The sequence below is a fragment of the Manis pentadactyla genome, chromosome 12, assembly GCF_030020395.1.
Source record: "Manis pentadactyla isolate mManPen7 chromosome 12, mManPen7.hap1, whole genome shotgun sequence".
Classification (NCBI taxonomy): domain Eukaryota; kingdom Metazoa; phylum Chordata; class Mammalia; order Pholidota; family Manidae; genus Manis; species Manis pentadactyla.
This window is the reverse complement of record NC_080030.1, coordinates 36,765,256-36,787,589: the sequence shown is the minus strand read 5'-3', so window position 1 is coordinate 36,787,589 and position 22,334 is coordinate 36,765,256. Positions and strand designations below refer to the sequence as shown.

The following is a 22,334-nucleotide window of genomic DNA, read 5'->3' as shown; positions in this document are numbered from 1 at the left end:
AAAAATAATTATACTATATGGCTCAGCTGTGCAAAATATTTGCAGTCATATATGTATGTGCAGATGTACATGTGATATTTTATCTAGCATTTTTAGCTCTTTGTGGTTAAAGAGGTAACAAAATAGATTTAGTAACCTGCATGCTGGAGCCAGAAGACTTGCATTATCTACTTGGGGCTGTTGTAGGTCAATGGGAAAAAAAAGCTTAGGCTGGAGAAGGAAGGAAGGCCTCCCAGAGGATTAAGTGTTCTGTATATCTTTGAGATTGACTGATTAATATTTCCCCTAAAGATAATGTACATGTACCTGATAAGCTCTCTGTAGCCAATCATAAAATATTTGAAATATAGCTGATGTTGGTCTCACAGTCTCTCTCCTTTCAGAAAGCAAGTTGGCATATGTGTTTTCTGAAAGACTTCTTCCTTTCTCTGCGCTATATTTTGGGTATAGCCAGTTTGAGCTCCATTCTTTGTCCTCTTGAGGTGATCGAATATAAGTGCTCACATTAATGAATGTTTAAGGCTAAAATATAACTGTGCAGAGTACAGGGTGATCAGAAGTTATGGGAATATTTGCAAGACTTCACAGGACAGCTTGGCTAGCAGAAAAAAAATGTTGTTCCAAAATGTAAGGGGAGGGAGGAAATAAACATGAATATAACCATAAAGAGCAAGATAGGCTGGGTGATATTAGAGCATAGATAAAACATGGGAATTCTGAGAATATCTAAACGTGATTATTAGATTCACCTGGGGAGCTTTGACAAATACAGATTCCTGGTACTCTTATTCTATAATTTAGATTCAATAGTGTAACCTGAGCCCCCCCAAAATATATTTGTAACAAAGTTTCCTCTAATGCATACAAGATGAACCTTGCATGGAACCTGTCCTGGATTCAGGTGAAACCACACTGCAATCATCAGAAACAATTGTCTGTCCAAATTACTGGAAAAATTCACAGGAGGAGATGACACCATCACCATCTTCGGTAAGTAGTCCCATGGAAACATGCTGATTTGTAAGTTTTTATTTTACTCACTACTCGGCAGAGCCGGTACAGGATGAGAAACTCCCTTGCGCTGACTACATGTCCACCCGCTCCCCCACCCCGCGTGGTTATAGAATCTATGGAAGGAGGTATCATTAAGACGCTGGTTCCTCTATTGCTAAAAAATAATTATTATGACACAGACGTAATGGACTTGGTTTTAGATGTTTTTGCATTAGGCTATTGGAAGCAAGTGGGTGGGAGGGGGTGGGGGTGGGTTGTGGAAATCGGCCCTGGAGCTTTCCGTGGTGCTGAACTCGGGAGCTGCTCCAGCCTTTGACCTTCCCGGCAAGAAAGGGCTCTCAGTCTGTCCCAGACCCCGTTTTCCTTCTGTCACTCCCAGTTTCTTCCCCTTTCCTAGTACGAGTAGTAGTGATGGTGGCTCGTTTTATCTCTGTCCTAGGCTGCGGATGACCTTGGGTTGGACTCCCCCGCTGCTTTTCCCTCCCCAGGGCGGAGGCTGATGGTCCCCAGGGCGCGGAGGGGCCGGGACTCCACCCCATCCCCGGGCCGCGGCCCGTGTCTCTCCTCGGCGCCCAGAGCGCCCCCGACCCCCTTCCTCCTCCTCGCCCGCCACCTGCCCCGCCCCCCTCCTCGGCCCCGCCCGGCGCGCCGGCGGCCCCTGATCCCCGCGGCTGGAGGAGAAGGGGGGGGCGCGCCAAGCAACACAAAGGGCGGAGCGGCGGGAGGAGGGGGCGCCGTGCTCGGCGCGGGCGGGCGGGCGCGGCGCGGGCATGGACGCTGAGTACCCTGCGTTGGAGCCTCCGCTCTGCAGCGAGCTCAAGCACCTGTGCCGGCGGCTGCAGGAGGCGTACCGAGAGCTGAAGGAGGACCTCACGCCTTTCAAAGATGACCGCTACTACAGGTAGGGGAGGCGCGGGCCGCTGGGAGAGGCGCAGATCCCGGGCTTGGGCCGCACCCCGCCGCCGCCGCCGCCCGGGACCCGGCTGCGCCCCCGGGCTTGGCGGGGTCTCGCCGCGGGGTCGCCCGCTCGTACCAGCGGGTGTCGAGCCCGGGCTCGGGGCGGCAGGGGTGGAGGGGATGTTTCTTGGGTGTTAGCTGCCGGTTAGCCTTCCGAGGGTCGAGGGCAAATACAGGGAGCTGGGTTGAAGAGCTATTTTCCATTCCCCAGAAACCTGAGCTGAGATCCTCCAATCCCGGAAAGGGACCCACGGGCCTGCGTCGTCGCTGCTTTGCCCCTCCGTTTCCCCCTCTTTTGCTGCCAGTCCCCCGCTCACGCCTGCCTGCCGCCCCGCGGGCCCTCTCGGGCCTTGCCGAGCCCTGGTTGGGGAGACGATCACTCCTCGAGCGTCAGGCGGGCGGGGTGCTGGCCTCTCCTCTGAGGTGCTCCGGCCCCTGGGCTTCTGTGGAAATCTCTGAAGCTGGGTTGCTGCTGAGAGTTGGAGGCAAATGGCCCTCAGGGCTGGGGGGCCCCTTGGTGGAGATGTTACGGGAAGCCATGCGTCAGTACCCCAAGGAGCTCTTGGTCTGGGCTTTTCTGTGTTCATCTCTGTCCCTCTCCTGTGGCCGAAGTGAGAGCTATGGGGACCTGGAGACCCTGCCTCAGGGCACCCGTCCCCTCCTCCCTGGGCTTGGCTGCTGTGATGGGAAGTGTGTCGATTGCCAATGGCTGGAGTCACCTGATGTGGAGTAATGAAAGGATCCCACCAGGAGTCAGGAGGGAGCCGAGATTAATTTTGTCACTGATAAGCTTGGTGACCCTTAGAAGGTTACCTGCTAACCCTGCGCTTCAAGCTTCCTCATGTGTAAAAAGGGAAGCTTGAGTGAAAAGGTCTGTGGAAGGTGAGGTTTCTGATGGCGAGCACTGGTTTACTCACTCTGTGTTAGGGATGCAGGTGTGTGGTGACACAGTTGTCATTGAAATGGTGGTAGTCATTTTTGTACAACCCACTCTGTGCTCATAATCGTATGTGTTTAGAAGAACATGTATCACACTGATCAGTTCTTTGCAAAAGCCCCATGGCTTCCCACGGACTAATCAACAATATATTGCTGACTAATATATTGCTCACAAAATTACTGAGTGAAAGAGCCATTTAAAAAGCAATCGAGTCCCAAGATTCTAGGCATAGCTTTTGAAGGAGTCCCACAATCTGTCTAGTGCATCCTCCTGGAAGACCTGGCAGTATGGTCGAACAAAACAACAAACCACAGATAGTTTCAAACCTTATTAAAATCATATATTCCAATCTCCTTTCCCATTATTTTTCCCCCAGCTGTTTTTTTCCATATATTATTTTTCTTGGGACTATTTATTTGGCAAAGGAACTAGTGAATAGCTCAATGGTCTTAATTCAAGCAGCAGAGAAGAGAACAAAGCCACGTCACTGATTAATCCACAACTGTACCCCCCTTTATTCAATCAGTAGTTATTGAGCACCTCCTATGTTCCTGCTATCATTCTAGGGGGCACAGGGTTCCTGATGTCATGGGGTTTATAGGTAATAAACAAGTGATTTCATATTGCAGTGAATGCGGGGAAGGTAACAAACCAGGTGACATGACAAAGAGCGATAGGGGTGCTACTTCAGAAAAAGTGGCCAGGGAAGGCTCTTTGAGAAGCTGACATTTGACTGAGAACTGACAAATGAGTTGTTCACTAGACAAAGATATGGGGAGAAAAGTTTCAGAAGAGAAAGGACAAGTGCAAAGTCCCTGAGGCCATAAAAACGTGGTGCAGTAGTCTCCAGTATCTGCAGGGGATGTGTTCCAAGGTCCCCAGAGGATACCTCACCATAGGTAGTACTGAACCCTATATATACTATGTTTTTTCCTATTCATATATACCTGTGCTAAGGTTTGATTTATAAACTAGGCATAAAGAGATTAATAACAATAACTAAAAATAGAATTATAACAGTATAATAAATGTTATGTGAATGTGTTTTCTCTCAGAATATCATATTTTGTCACTCAGGAAGGTACTCACCCTTCTTGTGATGATGTAGGATGATAAAATGCCCATGTGATGAGATGAAGTGAGGGAATGACGTAGGCAGTGAGTAATGGGGCACCGTGAGGTAGTGTTTGGCTACTTCTGACCTTCTGACCATATGTCAGAGGGAGGATCATCTGCTTCTGGATTACAGTTGACCACAGGTAACTGAAACCCTGAAAAATGAAACTGCCAATAAGGGGAGACTACTGTATGTTCAAGGAGCAGACAGAACACCAGCAAGTCTGGAGCATAATGGTCATATGGAGCCTTGAAGGCTAGACTAAGGTATATGGATTTCATTAGAATTCCAGTGTGAAGCCATTGGAGAGTTTTAAGTGGGAGAAAGGACATGAGCAGTTTGACTGCCTGTCCAGCAGCAAGCATTTGAATTTTTGCTCTAGAAGCAACTTCATTAATGGGTTGGATCTTGAAGACCATGAATTCATCATGGTTAGAAGGGGATAGTGATGAGTTCTGCCACCACCGTGGGAACAAGTAGTCTGCAGAATGCGTTACTGTGTGTCGGCAGAGCATTTAGGATGAATCATAAAGACTGTTTTATAGGGAGATGTTTTAGGTCACTTGAACTGTCTTCTGCTCCATTGAATTTTTGTACCAATGGGTAGTACTTTTGCAAAACTAGGTGAAATGCTCTTGGGTTTCCAAGTTGGGAAGCTGATAGTTACAGCTCCTGCATTTGTTTAGCTAGAAGATGAACTTGCTACTATAACTTTCATTCCTGTGTTCTCACCATCTTCATTTCCTCATTAGTGATGTATGACTAAAAGGCGCGAATCTTTTTTCCTTGGAGGACGGGACCGCCTCATGTGGCTGACAGTTCCCTATTAGTGAGGCACAGGCGGAAGCAGCTGCTGATGCTCTGTTTACAAAAGAGAGCTGGCCCCTCCCTTCGTTGGCACAGCTATTTGCATATTAGCTACAGAATTTAGCATCACTGAAAAAAAAGTGGCAGTTATGTGATCAAAGGACTCACAGTCATTTTCACAAACTGAGACATGACAGTTGTACTGCCTGCTAGGAAAGGGGGTGTTGGCATGCGGTGGTGGAAAAGTGGTGGGCTTGGCTTGTGAAATTCTGGGTCCTAGTCTCCACTCTACCCTTTGCTCACTCCTGGGCCTTGGGCAAATCATTGTATTTCACTGAGGATCAGTTTCAATAGCAAAAAAATGAAGCAAGCATGTTGTGAGGCTCAAGTGTTTTATGAAGGTAACACTGGAGATGCTTTCTGATAGAGATAACAGAAAAAGCAAAGAAACCTGCCAGAACAATAAGATAATGTCAAGCTGTTGATCCAGCAGCTTAATGATGTCATCATGTCCTTTCTTTTTACTTGGTAGCAATTGGCCACTAATAATCATGTGGACTCTTGTTTCCCATTTACATTCATCAGAACTGGCTGGCTTTCTATACTCTCTAAAAGAGAAGGAATAACTTGAGGCCCATAGGAGAACTGCTTGAATCCCCCCTATACCCCACTAAAATGGTGATAATGAAGAAGACAGACATGTGTTCTTAAGGACATGGAACTTTCATACACTGCAGATCAGAAAGTAAACTGGTACAATCACTGTGGAAAACTTTTTGGCAGTTATCTCCTAAAATTGAACATACATATTCCCTTTGTCCCATCAATTCCTCTTAGGTATATACCCTACAGAAATGCATATATATGTCCATGAGCAGACAGGGACTAAAATATTCATAGTAGCACAATTTTTAATATTCTTAAACTGGAAATTAACCAGATACTCATCAACAAGGGAACGTATAAATTTGGCTTATTGCACAACAGAATAATATTCAGCAATAAAAATAAACAACATATAAGTACACAGAACAATAAAGATAAGTCTCATACATATATAATCTGATCAAAAGAAGCCAGACACAAAGAGTACATACTGTTTGATTTCACTTATACAGAAAATTGAAACAGGCAAAATGACTCTACACTGTTGGAAGTCAGGATAGTGTTTACTCTTAAGGGGACAGCGAATAGAAGGGGGCAGGAGAGATTTTTCTGGCTGCTGGTAAAATTTTCCTTCCTGATTTGTATGTTGGTTACACAGGTATTTTCAGTTTGTGAATGTTTAGCAAGCTATACACGTGATGTGTGTAACTTTTCTGCATATGTATGATGCTTCATTAAAAAGCTTAAAAGAGAAGGCAAAATGGTGTAGCCACTATGGAAAATGTATGGAGGGTCCTAAAAAATTAAAACCCAGACTACCATATGATCCAGCAATTCTGTTTCTGGGTATTACCCTAAGAAAATGAAAACCCTAATTCAAAATGATATATGCATCCCTATGTTCACTGTACAATAGCCAAGATGTGGAAGCAACCTAAGGGTCCATTCATACATGAATGGATAAAGAAAGTGTGAGACACACACACACACACACATACACACACACACACACACACACACGAGTATTACTCAGTTCAAAAAGAATGAAATCTTTTTGTGAAGACATGGATGGGCTTAGGGGCCATTATGCTAAATGAATAATGTATGATTTCACTTATATGTGGAACCTAAAAAACAAAACAAATGAACCAAAAAAACAGAAACAGATTCATAAACACAGAGAACGCCTGGTGGTTGCCAGACGGGAGAGGGTGAAGGGATGGGCAAAAGAGGTGAAGGGGCGTAAAGGATATAAACTTTCAGTAATAAAATAGATAAGACGTGGAGATGCAAAGTACGGCATAGGGAATATAGTTAATAATATTGTAACAATTTGTATGGTGACAGGTGGAAGCTAGATTTATTGTGGTGATAGCTTCGTAATGTATGTGTGTGTGTGTGTGTGTGTGTGTGTGTGTGTGTGTGTGTGTATACATATATATAATATCATGTGTCAACTACACAACAATTAAAAAATTAAAAGTAAAAGAACTCCTGTGTCTCATTGATGGTATCAGGGCATTTGGTCTTTCTTAAGCACTTACCCCCAGGGGGATGGAATTACACTTAGGCAAATCAGAGCGCCCCAGGAGCAGAGGGTGGAGTCAGTTTCCCAGGAGGCCTACGTCTTCTAGGGAGGAGGGGTAGATAGCCGAACCAGAGTGGGGTGCTGTTAGGAAAACGATGTGGGGAATAGATACTGGGTAGGCAATCAACTGTGTCCATGACATAAATGGCGAAGGGCTAATGAAATGTAGACACATGCTCCTTTAGAGCTCAACTCTCAGAGACTTTGAGGCTGGCTATTTTGTTGATCTATACTTTGTTTCCTGTGTTGCTTTACTTCAGTAAAATGAGGGCTTGAGTTTTCTTGGCCAGTGGAGTGATGCTTAGGGGTGCCCTCACTCAAGAGGCTTTTGGAAGCAATGTTTAATCACCTTGGTGAATTTTTCAGGGCCTGGGGACTGGCCCTCAGTCTTGCTGGTCTAATTTAGCCAGCACAGCAAGAGAAGAACCTGTGTTCAGTGCAGGCTTCAGATTAATCAGACACTGGACTGATGTACAGAAGCAGAATGCCAGTTTATTGAATTGTCTGGTGTAGATCCATGAGAAGACAGATAGGGGCATGAATGACATCAGAGCTAGGAGGATTAGTTAGGTCAGGGTTTCTCAGTGCTGTGCATACATCAGAATCACTTGTGGGGAGCTTTTAAAAATGCAGATGCCCATGTCCCACCCTCAAGGATTCTGATTTAATTGACCTGTATTGGACCTCCGCCAGGATGCAGAACCCTGAGGGGTGAGTGGGATGTCAGCAAGTACCAGGCTGAGAGCCCAGTGCACCCTCTCAGTGGGGTGGACTTGTCGTAGGGACAGGGGTATTGGAAGTCTAGTCAAGACTCCCTGTCCACCACACAAGCTCAGTGGCCACTGTCAGCAGTCACCTTGGTTGATTCCAATTGCTCACGCAGCAGCACCAACTCCGGCGCCTCCTTGGCCCACCATGGGAGATGTCCCCCTGTGCCATGTCACTGCTCTAATGCTCTGCTCCTTGGTGAAGGATTCTAAACACATATGGTCACCTTCTTAGCTGCAGAGCTAAGCCCCCACTTTAAAAATACCAGATAACTGCTGCTTTTTTTCAGAATGCATGTGTCCATCAGGTGCTTTGAGTTCAAGCCCAGGAGGCCTGAGAGAGGGTAGCCTGCAGGGTGGAGTGAGGCTTTCTCCTGCTTCTGTATGCGTATGTGCACCATGGCTGTTACTTGCTACTTTCTTAGCTGGGGCTTCTCTGCTGAGCAGCTGTCTACTCGGTCCCCATCACTGAGGCTTGATGAAAGTACACTTAGGCTCAGACTTGAACCATACCTCCCCAGGGGAGTGGTAGCCTTCCGGGACCCGCAGCGCCCACCAGACCCATTTCATGGTGCTTTGTTTCATTTGTCATTTGGTGTTTCCAGGTTGCACAACTCTGTGCTTAAGGGATATCCACAATGCTTTGAACTGGCCCGTAGTATCTGTATTGCACTTGGATTTCAAACAACAGAGGGGCTCTGCACTTATTGGGGCTCTTCGTGGTGGTTCACCCAATCATGATGAGTTTTATGTGTACCTCAGTGTAGGCAGAGCTATGGGCCGTGCAGCAGTTGTTTAATTCTTTTCTCTCTAAAGCTACTTCTTGCTCTGAATGGAGAGGGAAATATAAAGAGATTCATTTCCTGGCAAGAAGAGCAGGTAAAAGCACTCAACCCTCTGCTCTCCGGGGCCGGTCATCGTTCAGCTGCAGCCCTGACTGAGCTCTTGGCCATTTATGGAAAAATGTGGATCATATTTGTGCAGCTTGGTTTGCTGTATAGAAAGTGGCTTGGGTGGAGGGCTGAACCCCCGCTGGAGGCGAGCTCTGAAGCTGAGAGGCCGGCCCTGGGTGAGCCGACCAGACCCCAGCATGTGCTGCCTATGGATTGGGGGACCACAGGCGGGCGGGGGCACCGGCCTGCCTGCTCTGTCTCCTAGCGAATGAGGAAGCCAAACTAACTCAGGAAGAACGCCATGACCTGAGGACAGCTGTGCTCCTTCAGTTCCTTTTAACACACTTTAAGTTCCTTTTGCTGTATTTGCTCACGGGGCAGTGCTCTAACAAAGTCACGTTGATGTCCAACCACCACGCCCTGTGAGGCCCTGAAGAAGGGGTTCTGTTTCTATGGGAAGATGATTACCACTTACCTCAGTTTATCTGTCTGGCACTTCCGATGCATAACCCCCTGCTTTTGAGTGAAGAGAGACCTCACTTTTGGATTCAGGCCAACAAAGATTATTTGAAAGTCAATTTGGAAAGGGCAAGCACGCCCGCTGCCCAGTGGTGAATGGCCCAGGAACTCCACCCCTGGCCTCTTCTGACGGCTGTCCATCTCAGCTTCCTGTAGGATGGAATGCAAAATTAAACACCGTTCCTTCGGGTTGCAGTAGGAATGGTGACTTTGCTGTGGTTTTTGTTGAAAGCAATGTTAGGGCATTGATTGTCACTGTAGAGATATGGTGTGACAGCATTTAAGAACATTGGTTGCAAGTGTTAATTTCAACCAAAAAGAAGGAATTTATTATAAAGATACAGGGGTCATTGACAGAAGTGAAGGGCAAAAATGCCACTGGGCCTCAGAAAGGAGCTGGAATGGGCTCAGCACAGATTCCACAGGTCCATCTTGTTAAGCTCTCTTACCATGCCCCAAAGCACTGGTTATCACATTGGTTGCACACTGGAATCCTTTAGAGAGCTTTGAAAATGACGGATCCCAAAGCCCTACTGATTTAATTGGTTTGGGGTTCAGCTTGGACACTGGGGCTTAGGATAGCTCTCCAAATGATTCTAAATTCAACAAACATGAGACCTATTGTCCTAAACTGATTTGTTCCTCAGTTCTTTGTCTCCGCTGCCCGGGTGCCCCCAGTCTTTGATCAATACCAGCACTCTCCTCTGTGCTCTATGCTGCTTGGGTGCAGGAGGAAGTCGCCACCAGGCAGGTACCAGTGGAAGTCGTCCTTAATGTGAGATGATGGACCTCAGTTCTGGGGCCTCAACGAAGCCCGGAAATCCTGCTAGGTCTTCCTGGGCCATTCATTTCCCAGATTCGCAATAATTTTAAAACTTCTCCATTTCTCTGTACTGGGTCCAGTTGACAGGCCCCTATACCCTCTGTGCCCTGCCCGCATCCACCCATCCCACCCCCATGTGCCTCTGCCTTGTTTCGTCACCTGTGTTAGCCTCATGAAGGTTCTCATAGTTCCCGGGCTCTGCCGCCTCTGCCCCAGAGACCCAGGAGGCCCTGCTACTGGCTGACAGGGAGGCTTGTTCATCCCACCCCTGCTGGACTGGTACCCATAGTTCCCCAGGCTGCTGGCAGGGGCCAGGACACAACCCGCATGTGCAGGTCAGACTCTGAGCCGTGAGAGGCAGATGGCAGGACAGAGCCCCCAGCCTGTTTGCAGACATGGTTGTTTCTGTCCATCTCTGGAGCTGTCCTGCAAGACCCTAGCGCCCAGCTCTGTGGGTTGTTGGTCGGGAAGATGTGGGCAGCTTGTGCTCCCTGGAACTTCCTCTCCTGAGTCCCAGCCGCACTTCATCCTCTTTAGTCTCTTGTTTCCCAGAGACCATCCCTGTTCCCCATCAAGGGAACAAGGAAACTTTGGTCTCAGGTTCGGTTTTCCAGGGAGCCAAGCTAAGATGTTACACACACATCAAGACAATTTTGCCCAGTAATTCATAGGAAATATACAGGCCAGATATAGGGCGACCAACTGTCCTGGTTTGCCTGGGACTCGGGGTCCCAGGATGTGGGACTTCCTGGGTTGAAACCAGAAAAGCCTCAGGAGAGCCCGGACTATACCTCTCTAGCCAGAAGGCAGGCGCACGCTCAGCTACCTGCCTCTGGATGAGACACTGGCTGCCCCTCAGCCCCATTCCCTTCTCTTCCATGGGGAGGTATTCCCCAGTCTCTAAACTCTTAGAAAACACAGTATATTACCAGTCACCTAACCAATCCCACTGTCATTCATTCGCTACAGACGCTTCAGGTGTCTTTCTGTACCAGGCCAGGTCCCAGGCCCTGGAAAGATGAAGACAAATGAAGGCCAGTGTGGCAAGGGCATAGGGGATGGTGGTGGCAGTGCCCTGTTCACATGCCAAGAATAAAATAAAAGGCATGTTTCAGTCAAATACATTGGGACAGATACTTAAAAACCCCTAAACTACCAAAGGCAAAGAGGTGAAGGGCACGGTGTGCTGGGCATTAGTTCCTAATAGTGGAGAAGCATAGGGGCCTGTGAGTAAGGGCTGTGCCATGGGAGAGCGTGGGAGGGCTGGGGGTGGGCACAGGGGTGGGAGAGCCGGGGCAGGTGCACCAGCGTCTACTCACTGGGCTTCACTACTGCAAGTACCAGAAACCAACAGGCACAACAAAAAAAGAGGGCCTTTTAATGGTGCTGAGAGCATAGAACGAGATCATTTATGTAAACTCCTTAGCACGGCCGTAAACTTTAAAGTGAGTCTGGGAGCTGTGTGTGTAGTTATTTTGCTTTCAGACAGCACAGAGGAAGCAAACGTGTAGCCAGCCTTCAAATAACCACCCCTCCCAGGGCCATACTCTTGTGTTGTCCCTTGCCCTTGGAGCTGGGCTGGCTCCGTGTTCTTACTGACAGTATGAGGAGTACGATGCTGAGTGACACGTGAATTAGGTTTTAAGAAGCCCTGCAGCTTCTGCTCAGGTGTCTTAGAGCATGTTTGAGGTCCATCTTCCTGAGACCTGTGAGGAACCCCAAGCTAGCTGGGTGGAGAAGCCACACAGAGAAAGATGCCCAGCCAGCCCCCAGCCTCCCAGCCATTGCCACTCAGGTAGCAGATGTGAGTGAGGATGCTGTTTCGGATGTCAAGCAAGGTCGAGCCTGCAGATGGCTGCAGCCCCACAGGTCATGTCCCTGCATTCACAGGGAGTCCCCAGCAAGAACCACCCAGCTGGGCTCAGTCAACACACAGAACCATGAGAGACAGTAAACTGTTCTTTCAAGCCACCATGGTAAGTGCCCAAGATGGCTCCCAGCGACCCCCATCTCCTGGTATTCATGCCCTTGCATGATCCCAACCTCTCGAGTGTTGGGTGGACCTGCAATTTGCTTCTAAAGAAATAACACAGAAAAAGATAGGCTACTGCTTTTGGAAGTGATGGAAAGTGGTTTCTATCTTGCTGTCATTTTCTCTGGTTCTTCTCACGTACTCATTTGGATGAAGCAAAGCTCCATGTCAGAAGCTGCCCTATGGAGAGCCCAAGGCAAGGAACTGAGAGTGGTCTCCCCTCAACAAGCCACAAGGCACCAGATTCTGCCAACAACCATGTGCATGAGCTCGGAGGCAGACCATTCCCCTCTAGGTAACTTCAGCCGGGGCTGACACCCGGCCTGGAGCCTGTGAGAGAGCCTGAGCCAAGGGACCCAGGCAGCTGTGTCCAGATGCCTGACCCTCAGAAACTGCAAGATCGTAAATGTTGTTTCAAACCAACAGGTTCTGGATGAATTTGTTATGTACAGCAGATAACTAATACAGCTACTGCATGTGGGGGTAGCTTGTTATGCAACAATAAATAATGGGAGCAGGTACAATGGTAAGAAAATGAAAACAACAGCCTTATACTGTCAGCAACTGCTGAATGGAATGTCTGTGTTCCTAGCATTACTAAACTTGATAAGCAAGATAAAGCATTTGGACCCTGGCTTCTAATGATCAGCTAACAAGAAGACAATGCAAAGTAAATTTCCATATTTGATGCAACAAGGTGGCCAGAAAAGTCCCAAGTCTTCATTCGAATGATAGGAGGGGGCTTGGGGGAGGGCAGCATGGTGAGAGAACTGAGTCCCTGATGGAAGTAGCTCAGTTCATGCTCTGCTTACTGGGGAGGGGATGAGTCAGCTGAAGATGGGTATATCCAAGAGCTGTCAAAACCCAAGCCAAGACGTGTTGCTAACATCGACTGTCACCAACTATCATCCTGCTTAAGGGGGAGTCAGGACTGTGGGATTTTCCTGCCTTGGAACAGAGAATAGCCAATTAGCCTTACTGGTACTGAATTCTTTTATATTCTCTGCCCTGAATATGTATGTCAGTTTTCTTTTTTAAGAAATCTTCCACTTAGGGGTGTTATGGACTGAATGTTTGTGTTTCCCCACTCTCCATCCATATGTTGAAGCCCTAACACTCAGGGGGCTGTATTTGGAGTAAGGAAATAATTAAGGTTTAATGAGGTCATAAGGATGGGTTCCTCATCTGCTACGATGAATGCCTTGTGAGATGAGACACCAGGAGCTCAAGCTCTTTTCTTTCATCCCTGTGCCACAGAAGGTCCATGTGAGCTCACAGAGAGAGGCCGCTGTGAGCCGGGGAGAGAGCTCTCGCCGGAAACTGAATTGAACAGCATCTTCATTTTGGACTTCTGGCCTCTAGAACTGTGAGAAAATAGATTTTTTGTGTGTAAGCCACTCGGTCTATGGTATTGTGTTATGGCAGTCCAAGCTGACACAATGCAGTAGCGAAATTGGAATAAACCGTTCTGTTTCATTTCTTGTAACTCAGTGCCCAATAGAGCATTTGTAATCAGTGTTAGCCGTTATTGATTATTGATAAGATAGGTGAGGAGATCACACAAGTGTATCCACAACATGCCAGGCAAGCGTTAGCTGTTCCACTGGGAAGTGGTCCTGAGCCCTTCGCAATGACATCTGATTTCCTAGGCTACCACGAGCGTTTGCAGACGGGCCTCGGCAAATGTTTCTGTCAACTTTGAAAAATAGTGGTGAGTGGGAGTCAGCAAACTACAGCCTGTGGACTTGACTTTGTTCCTATTCCAGAAGGAAATTATATAAAAGGATGATTTGTTGGCCCTTAGAAAATGAACATTAGGTATGAGTAGGGTTTTTTTAAGAATAGGTGGTATGAGATCAATCTAATTTCTGACATCTTGATTCTTTTTGAAACAAGGTGGGGTTTCAAACACTTACACAGTCACCCATGGGTCAGAATTGCCAATTAAATGGCATTACTGGTATATATGGATTTTGGAAGGTTTTAAAATAAACACATAATTGATAAATGTGCCTTTGAGATTAGAAAGACTGCAACTGGTGGCCTGTTTTACTCAGCCTCTGCTGGTCACGACCCCATCATATTCTTCAAAGCTTGGGACACGAACTTTAGAAGAGCACGGGCTTGGGGTCGGTGGTCCTGGGTTCTTATCAGTAGTCTTACCCTGAGACAGTCACTTAACCACTCTAAGGCCTCAGTTTCCTGTCTATAAGGTAAGGATAAAGGCCACTGATAATGCATCCCATTGTTAAGAGAAATCCAGGGTTAAGGCCTTAGGCTTTACAGGGGCTCAGTAACTGCTGGTTAATGCTCACTGGATAGCGTGACTCTGAGCAGGGAGCCCAGGAGGTGTCAAGACAATGGCATAATAGGCCAAATGGGCTGAAGCTAACAAAATAAGAACTTATTCTCAGGCTGATACAGACCTCCTCTGAAATGCATTCCATCCTGAGCTTAAAGAGGAAACTTGCCAAACACAAGCATGCTCAGAGGTAGGAGCCTGGAGGGGACCTGGAGTCTCACATGAGGAATTGCTGACTGATTTAGACAAGCTTTCTCAGAGCCCTTTGTCATATACACTGTCACTGCTAGTGATATATTGATAATTAGGGCTAGGAGAGCCCTTCCATGTCCTTTTCCATCGCAGTTTTAACTATGTCATTATTTGGTTACTATTTGGGGGCTATGCTCGTCAGTAGAAGGTGAGTCCCCAGAGGATGGGGACTTGTCTGTGTTTTTACATTGTGTCTCCAGAGCTGAGAGGGGTGCTCAGCATGTTGGTAAAACAGACAAATGAGAAAAAGGCAGATCTTAAGATGCTGGACAATAGATCAAGGGAGGGCCTTGGGGAGAAGTTACCAGGAGGCAGCGTGGGCCTGAGAGATGTCAACTCTTGTTAAAACCCAGAGTCACATGAAAACAGCCAGGGGCCTGGAAGGTGTCTTAGCAGAGGCCTGGCAGCAGGCATTTCTGCACCAGACGAGCTACTACAGATCAGAGGGGAGAACTGGCTGCCTCTGGAAACGTGTTTAGTTCCTCTCAGAGCTGAAAGTGTTGTTTTGAGTTAGTTTCCAACATTTTAGAATCGGGAGGTATCACATGAAAGTCCTATTTGAAGTCTGACTCTTTTAGAGTGCTAACCCTCTGAGCGCGTGCCCCCTCTCCAGTTCCCTGTACCTCCCTGCATCCCTGGTGGTTATGGTGTCTGGTCTTGTGCCATGAAGAGCCCTTTCCCTCCAAGCGTCTATGCAAAGAATTCGATAATCGTTTATTATCATTCCTGTAAGAGTAGCGGTTTAGGATTGAGTGCTGATGGAATTTCTTGTCATAATTACTCCGTATTTCCCCTCCCTCCAACTTCCTAAGTCCCCTCGCTCTCCAGATCAGCCCAAACATCCTACTTCTCTCTCCCTACCCCGAACCCCCTCCCAGGTGAGTTAGCTGCCCTTCCTCACGGCCGCTGGAGCAATCTGTGCTTGTCACACTTCCTTTTGGTAACTTAATTTTGAGAGGGCAGGAACCTTACTGTATTCATGTTGGTATCTTATGGCCAATGCCGCGCGCTTGTTGACAGCTAAGGGCATGCATAAGGATACATTAGGAAGGGAACTTGAGTCTTTCATTTTCCTCATTCACATTGACTTTAAGCTCACAACAACATGGGGACAGGGGACATATTGACAATTGACATATGCTCCAGAGAGAATCTTGGAAATATCTTAACTGCAGCTCTCATCTGCTCTTGAGTACAAAAATGTAGAACTGTCAGCCAGGATCCTAAATCAAGAAAATGCAGTTGGTCAGCTGCTCTCCACTGTGTAGAAACAACTAGCCCGACACTCCTGTCGCAGCACCTTAGCAGAACCAGGACCTGCCATCAGTTACACTTTCACCTCTATGGGATGTGGGATGTGGGGTCCTCACCTGCATCTTTCTGGACAGACGGAGCTTGTACTAGGGATGCAAGACCTACCTGCTTTGGTGACTCTAGAAAAGGTTTGCAGGAGAAGCTACCAGAAAGAGCTGGGGAAGCTCACCTGTCAGAAGCCTTTTTGGGAATACAGATCCAGAAAAATGCAAACACCCAGTGTCTTTCAGACAAGTGCAGGGTGTTTATAGACTCCCAGGGCCCGTTTTGTGGCAGGATTAAGACGCCCTGGAGCCAGGAGGTGAATGAATGAATGCGCCGTCGCCTTGGCTAGGGACAAGGAGTAAGGGTTCATTCATTCGTTCTATTATGACTCCTTGGCTGAACCCCTCCAGCCCCCTGAGGGCCGGCCTCTGTGCTCCAGGGGCGCAGGAGCGTTGGAGCGCCGCGGGGTCGCCCCCACCCGGCAGGAATCCGGGCCCGGCGGGGCCGCGCCCCTCGCCGCTCCCCGCGCGCCCCCAGTCTCCGGGCCAGCACGCCGCTCCCGTCCCGCGCGCCCCCAGCCCCCGGCCCGCCGCCCCTCCCCCGCCGCGCAGGCCGCTTCCGCGCACGTGACGGCGGCGGCGGCGCGTTGCGCTCTGACGAGTTCGCGGGCCCGGCAGCTCCGCTGTCGCTCGGCTTGCGGCTGCGGCTGTGGCTGCAGCGGTGCTGTGGACGCCGGGCAGGCTCGGGGCACGCGCCGGGCGCCGCGATGGAACCGTGAGTGCCGGGCGGCGGGGGCGGCGGGGGTCCCCGGGGCTCGGGTCCTGGAGGTGGGCCCTCCGCCCCCTCGGGGCTCGGGGGACCCGGAGGCTCGGTGCGCTGGCTCGGCGCAGGGGCCCCACCGGCCTGCCCGCGGGCGGGAGTGAGCAGTGGAGGCGGGTCGGGCTTCCCGGACCGGCCGTTTCCGGAGCGCACCCAGGAGGTCAGCTCTGGCCCTGCTCAACGGGAGAACCGGGGCATCCCCGTCCCTCCCCAGGGCAGCTCTGGCGGCTTGGCTCAGGGGTCTGCCCCTCCCGGACCCCTCTCGCCGCCCTCCCTGGGGCAGCCCCGGCCCGGCCTCCTCGCTGGGAAGGCGGTGACCCTCTTCATCACCTCTATTAAAACCCAGAGCGCCCCACTCAGCTTTTGGGGATCTAGCCCTGCGTTTTGATTATGTTGGCACGTTGGAAGCCTGCCACAGCCTCTTTAGATCTCTGGGATACTGCGTTTTATGAGTTTTACAATCTGCTGACTTTGGGCCTTATTACTCTGTGAAGTGAAGGGTTTTAATGAGGAAAAGCGTGTCCACCACCCCATGGACGCCATCCCTAAAGCTTGCTTTTGACGCAGTAGAGTCACCTGGGTGTTCCCCCAGCGGGCATCTGCAAAAGAAGAAAGAATCAAGTTTAGCCCTTGAGTTGCAAAGTCAGGGAAAAGAAACGCCTGAAGTCTGGGGCAGGAGCTTGGAGAGCAGACTTCCACAATTGCAGGCAGCCTTGAGACAGGGCTGTGTGAGCTTCTCTGTGTTTTTGGGGTTTTAGAGGTGGAAGGGATTTACATTAGACCTCTGCTGAATTCCCTGGCTGTGGACATAGAGACGTAAGTTCCGGGTGGTGGTGTCTGAATGCAAACATATGACGGAAGGGAAGTTTTTCCTCCTGCTTCTTCAGAAGTTTCTGATTTTGGTTGATCACTTTAGCACAGCATAAGAAACCAGACTAGCATAAATTGTGAGTCCAAGGTGGATGTTAAGGGTCTTTCTTTTAATTAATCCCCATGCCGAGGGGGTTAGCAGTACTGCCTCTGTACAACTCTGGGGGCATCATTCATTTGCTGTATATGTGAACAGCACCCTTGGATTTCCGCATGGAGGTACCTTCTGGAGTTGTGCAAAGTGGTGACCCTGTAGCAGTGACAACGAGCATGTTCTAGGAGGTTCCCTCACATACAGAGTCAGCGGGGGTCCGCACAGCACAGCAGCCCCAGGTGGTGTGTGCTGGTGTTTTCCCTGTTACCAGGAACTTAGAGAGGAAGTGTGAGCGTTAGCCAGGACTGCAGTCTGGGTCTCCGGCAGGAATCCTGTGCTGTCTGTTCCAGGACAGGGAACTGGACCAAGCCGAGCTCATAGGTAGAGGAGGAGTTTTAAAACCACAGTTTGAACGAAGGATTTTAGTGGTGTATTTGCATTTCTCCAGGAGTTGTGGGCAGCACAGATGCCCTCCAGGAAGCGGTGCTGCAGGCTCTGTGGAACAAGCCCTGGGCAGTGGGATGTAGTTATCTGGATGTCAGCCAGCCACCCACTGTCGTCCAGCATTCAGAATGGCATGGACCTGGGAGTCGGAAAAAGTCTTCAGCAGCACATAAAAATTCTAGAAGAAAACAAGCCTGAAGATTTGAAGCATGTATAGGACTTAGGTGCCAAGTAGGGTCAAAGTGTTCTTGTTGGCAGATGTGACAGAGCCCCATTGTCAGAAAGGTGAGAAGTGACAGGAACAAGGAGAAAAGTTGGGGAAAGAAGAGCTTGGAAGAATGGAAGAGAGCAGAGCAGGCCGGAGGAGCCCAGCACGAGATCTGTTGCCCTGCAGATCCTGGCACTGTGGCCTCCCTGCTCACCTGCTGCCCAGCCTACTCTTTTTCAAAGGGCAGGAGAAATTGCCATCAAAACCAGTTGGAGTACAGAGCTCCAAGTTCCTAAAGCGTTACTCAGGTTTCCTGCGAATTCCGTTCCTTTTCTGATAAGGACAACAAAGTGAGAGATTCCTGGAGTTCAGGAGGAGGGACAGTAGGGCATGTCTCTAACACTTGTTAACGTGACTTCCTGTTTGAGCTGCAGGGCTACACAAGAGTTGAAGTTTCTCGCGTTCATTTGTTGCTGTGCTCTTACTGTAGCATTCTCTGCAAATTTAAATAAGGGTGGTGGTGTGTGTGTGTCTTGCTTGGTATTTTCAACCTTAAAGAGTGCACTTTACAATGCCTTTTTCATCCTGGCTGCATTTAAGTGTAGAATTGTATTAGTTAGACTCCTCTTCTGCCAGCAGTGAAGGGGTGGCACACATTAGCACAGTGGAGCCCTGCAGTGGTTTGTGTCCCAGCTCTTCTGAGTGACCCACTGCTGGAAGGGACACCAGGCCTAGGTCAGTATCCCGTTCCTGCAACTCTAGGGTTATTTAGGATTGCATCTCTCAGAATAATTTTTTTTTCTGAAACTATCTCAAGAGCTAATAAAAGATAACAGTGTTTGCTCTGTACCAGAACACTTTATATACATCATTTCATGTAATCCTCACAGCTGCCCTCCCATGAAGTTTCTTGTCATCCCCATTTCACAAAATGAGGAGACTGAGGTGCAGAGAAGTTGAGGGAGTTCCTCAAGGTTGCAGCTAGTTAAGTCACAGAACAGAAACTGAAACCTGGGTGGTTGGCTACAGAGCCACACTTTTGACATATGTTCTACTGTCTGTCAGTAACAGCTGGCAATGACAGAGCGCTCAGCAATGGCGTGCAGGTAATAACTCATTTAATTGGCACAGCAACCCTAGGGGGTGAAATTTATGGTTCAGGAGCCAGAGGTCCCTAGAGGTGAGTGGTCCCTGTGGCTGGTAGGGGAGGGGCCTTCCAACCCACGCAGTTGGCCTCCAGATTCCTAGTTCTTAACCACTGCCAGGCGGTACCGCCCCTCACCAGCACACTGCCTGTGCTGACCCGCGTGTGGCCTGCTTCACTGCCCTGTTGGCCCTGGGAAGGGTATATGATGGCCTGACGTGCACGCTCCTGTGTGTGAGTCGCTGGCCTCGCAGCCTGGCAAGGATACACACGAAGTCACGGCTCCTTGAGTAGCTGAGACCAGTGTTCATTAAAACACATTTTGAGGTTTTGGGCCTTGAATGTTTGCATAATGGCTTCTCTGCATAGCTACAGGTAAATTTTTTCTAATATATTCCAGTTGATTGATTGAAATTTCAGAGTTCCTGTTCTCACCCTCGGAATTTCTTCTCAAAACCCACTAGATGGAAGATTTGAAAAGGAAAGATTTTGGTGTGGGGGCCAAAGAGTGAGGGAGTGGTGGCCCTCTTTTCTGCCCCTGACCTTGTGGGTTCAAATGCCACCTCCACCTCAGGCTGACTGGGACCTCAGAGGGTCCTGGCTTGGTACCAGAATGCCAGCTTTTCTGGCCCTTTCCTTCCTTCAGTTGGGTTCTGATGTGGATGAGGGGAGATTTTATACAGTGGGTCTTCAGCGATATTGGTAGGATGAAAACTGAGATTTTTATTAAAAGAAAAAGCAGGGGGAGGGGAAAAGCACAACTATTACGACTGTAGCTAACATGATTGGGTTCTTCCTGTATGCTTTCTCCCCTTTGCTAAGCACTTCATTACTTCGTTTGTGCCTTCAACAACCCTTTAGGATTCTGCATGTCTCCGGCTGCAGACACGGACACTGAGCCCTGAGAGTTTTGTAGCTTGCTCACGGTCTTCTGCCCAGGTATGGAGGGCAGAAGAGACTTTGTTGGTACAGATTTTGGGAAAAATAAAATCTTAACTAGAATGTGAGAATGGACTGAGAGATCAAAAGTCTCTTTCCACTCCCAGGTTCTCAGTTTTTAGTTCTAAGTGTAAAATTTGGGTATGAGTTGAACAAGTAGCAACATTTTTTATACTGAAATAGTTCCAGCCTTATCTATGTACTGTATATAGTGTATGTCTTCTCAAAACCCCTCCAGCCTCCTAGGTGCTGGTTGGCACTGGATTCTGTAAAGGCAGGGCTTGCTGGTGCTCGAGTTTCCTCCCGTCTCCATCCACAGTGCCCGAGGACAGCACCTTCTTGTGTGCTCACCCAGGTTCTGTCCATTTTGTAGTCATTGTGCTTCAGGCCCAGAGAAGGCTCACTGAGTACCTGCCATCCCCATGATTTCTCTTTCTAGGGCTGTTTTATTAACTCTTACAAGTTTGTGTGGGAGGGAGAAGTGTTTAGTGGGCATGTAATGTGGGCAGCGGTTCTGGAGCCATCAGCAGCCCCACTGGGGAAACTGACTTTCTGGCTGGCTGGGCAGGGAGGAGGGGGCATCTGGCTGAGGACACGTGGCCTGGAGGACTGCTTGGCACAGGAAGGCACTTGCTTGGAGCCGCCCTGGCTAGATCACAGACATAGAGGGCCTTGGAGCCCAAAGCCACAAAAACATCAAAAGACAAAATTGGGAGAAAAAAGTTATATAAGTTTTGTAATCCAGGGATCGATAACTTGTCATAGCAGGGAAAATACTAGAACATGGAGGTGACCAGAGTAAAACCAGGGAAGAGTGTGTAGAACTGGAAGGAATCAGTAGATACTGAATGCCTGCCATTTGTAAGGCACAGCATTGGGCACAGAGAGGCCGGAGGGGGGCTCCAGGTGGGGGAGGTGTGGAAATGTATGAATAACTTGTCACCCAGGATGAAATCCAAATAGGCGTGTGCCTCCTGTCCTGCAGGCTCTGGGACAGTTGCTTTCTCAGAGTGGTGGGGCGGCCTCCCAAGAGGCAGACCTCAGCCGCCTGGAAGGATGGGTGTGTGGGGGTTGGAGGGAGGGAAGGACCCAGGGACTGATCATCAGTGGAAGTAGGAAGGGCAGAGCCTGGGTAACAGGGATGATGGGGACGGTCTCGCCTTCTGAAGGACCTTCCAGAGGCCTTGAACTAGGAGGTGTCCATGCCCGTGTGACTTAGTATCTTGAGTTTAATTTTTAATTTGGTTTATTTTCTGCATATACGATTGATGGGACACTTTGGTTCTAATAGCACAGCTCATGAAAAGTGGCTGAAACAACAAGGCTGTGCAGAAGTTGAGCTGAGCGTACCATCTTCATGTCTCTGGTGACCTGGGTGGCTGCCATCTCCCGGCTCTATGTCCTGGGCCTGTTGGCATTGTCCACTTGGCAGCGCTTACATATGAAGACAGGAGGTTTTTCCTCTCAGCTGTCTCTTCATCAGGCAGGGAAACCCTTCTAATGGCCCCTGGCTGAGTTCCCCTCAGGTTCTGCGCCCTAGTGGGAGGAGGCTGGGAGGCAAGGGTCTGCCATTTTCAGCGTCTGTTCCAGGAGGCTGGTCTTGCTGGCTGGGGCTAAGGGTGGGAGGGCAGCAGAAAATGGCCCTGGATGGAGAGCAGGTGGGGTGTCTACCATGTCCTGAAGAGAGGCCCTTCGTGTCCTGGGGCACCCGTTCCTGCTTTAGAGTGAAGTGGGGTGATGGTGGCAGAGTTGTGTCCAAACACCAGAACCATGTAGCTGGCATACCATTATGGTTGGCTGTCACTATGAGGATAGGGAAGCCACCAGAGGGTTTTGAACTGAGGACACACACATCTGGCTTTCATTGGAGTGGCTGGGTAGAGAACAGGGTAGGGAGTGC

The 22,334-nt window shown here is 49.0% G+C and overlaps 1 protein-coding gene across 4 annotated transcripts in view; it reads left to right on the top strand.

Moving 5' to 3' along the window:
- Nucleotides 1–1,756: 1,756 nt before the first annotated feature.
- Nucleotides 1,757–22,334, top strand: part of TMEM181 (transmembrane protein 181) — a 72,621-nt gene continuing 52,043 nt past the window's right edge. For 2 of the 4 annotated variants that reach the window (XM_036886803.2, XM_036886802.2), the window contains exon 1: nt 16,544–16,690. In XM_036886803.2, coding sequence (XP_036742698.2) covers nt 16,683–16,690 — 8 coding nt within the window. In that variant the 5' untranslated portion in view covers nt 16,544–16,682. Of the gene's footprint in view, nt 1,916–16,543; nt 16,691–20,349; nt 20,435–22,334 lie in introns of those variants that run through there. The other 2 variants (XM_036886801.2, XM_036886804.2) reach the window with 2 other exon arrangements.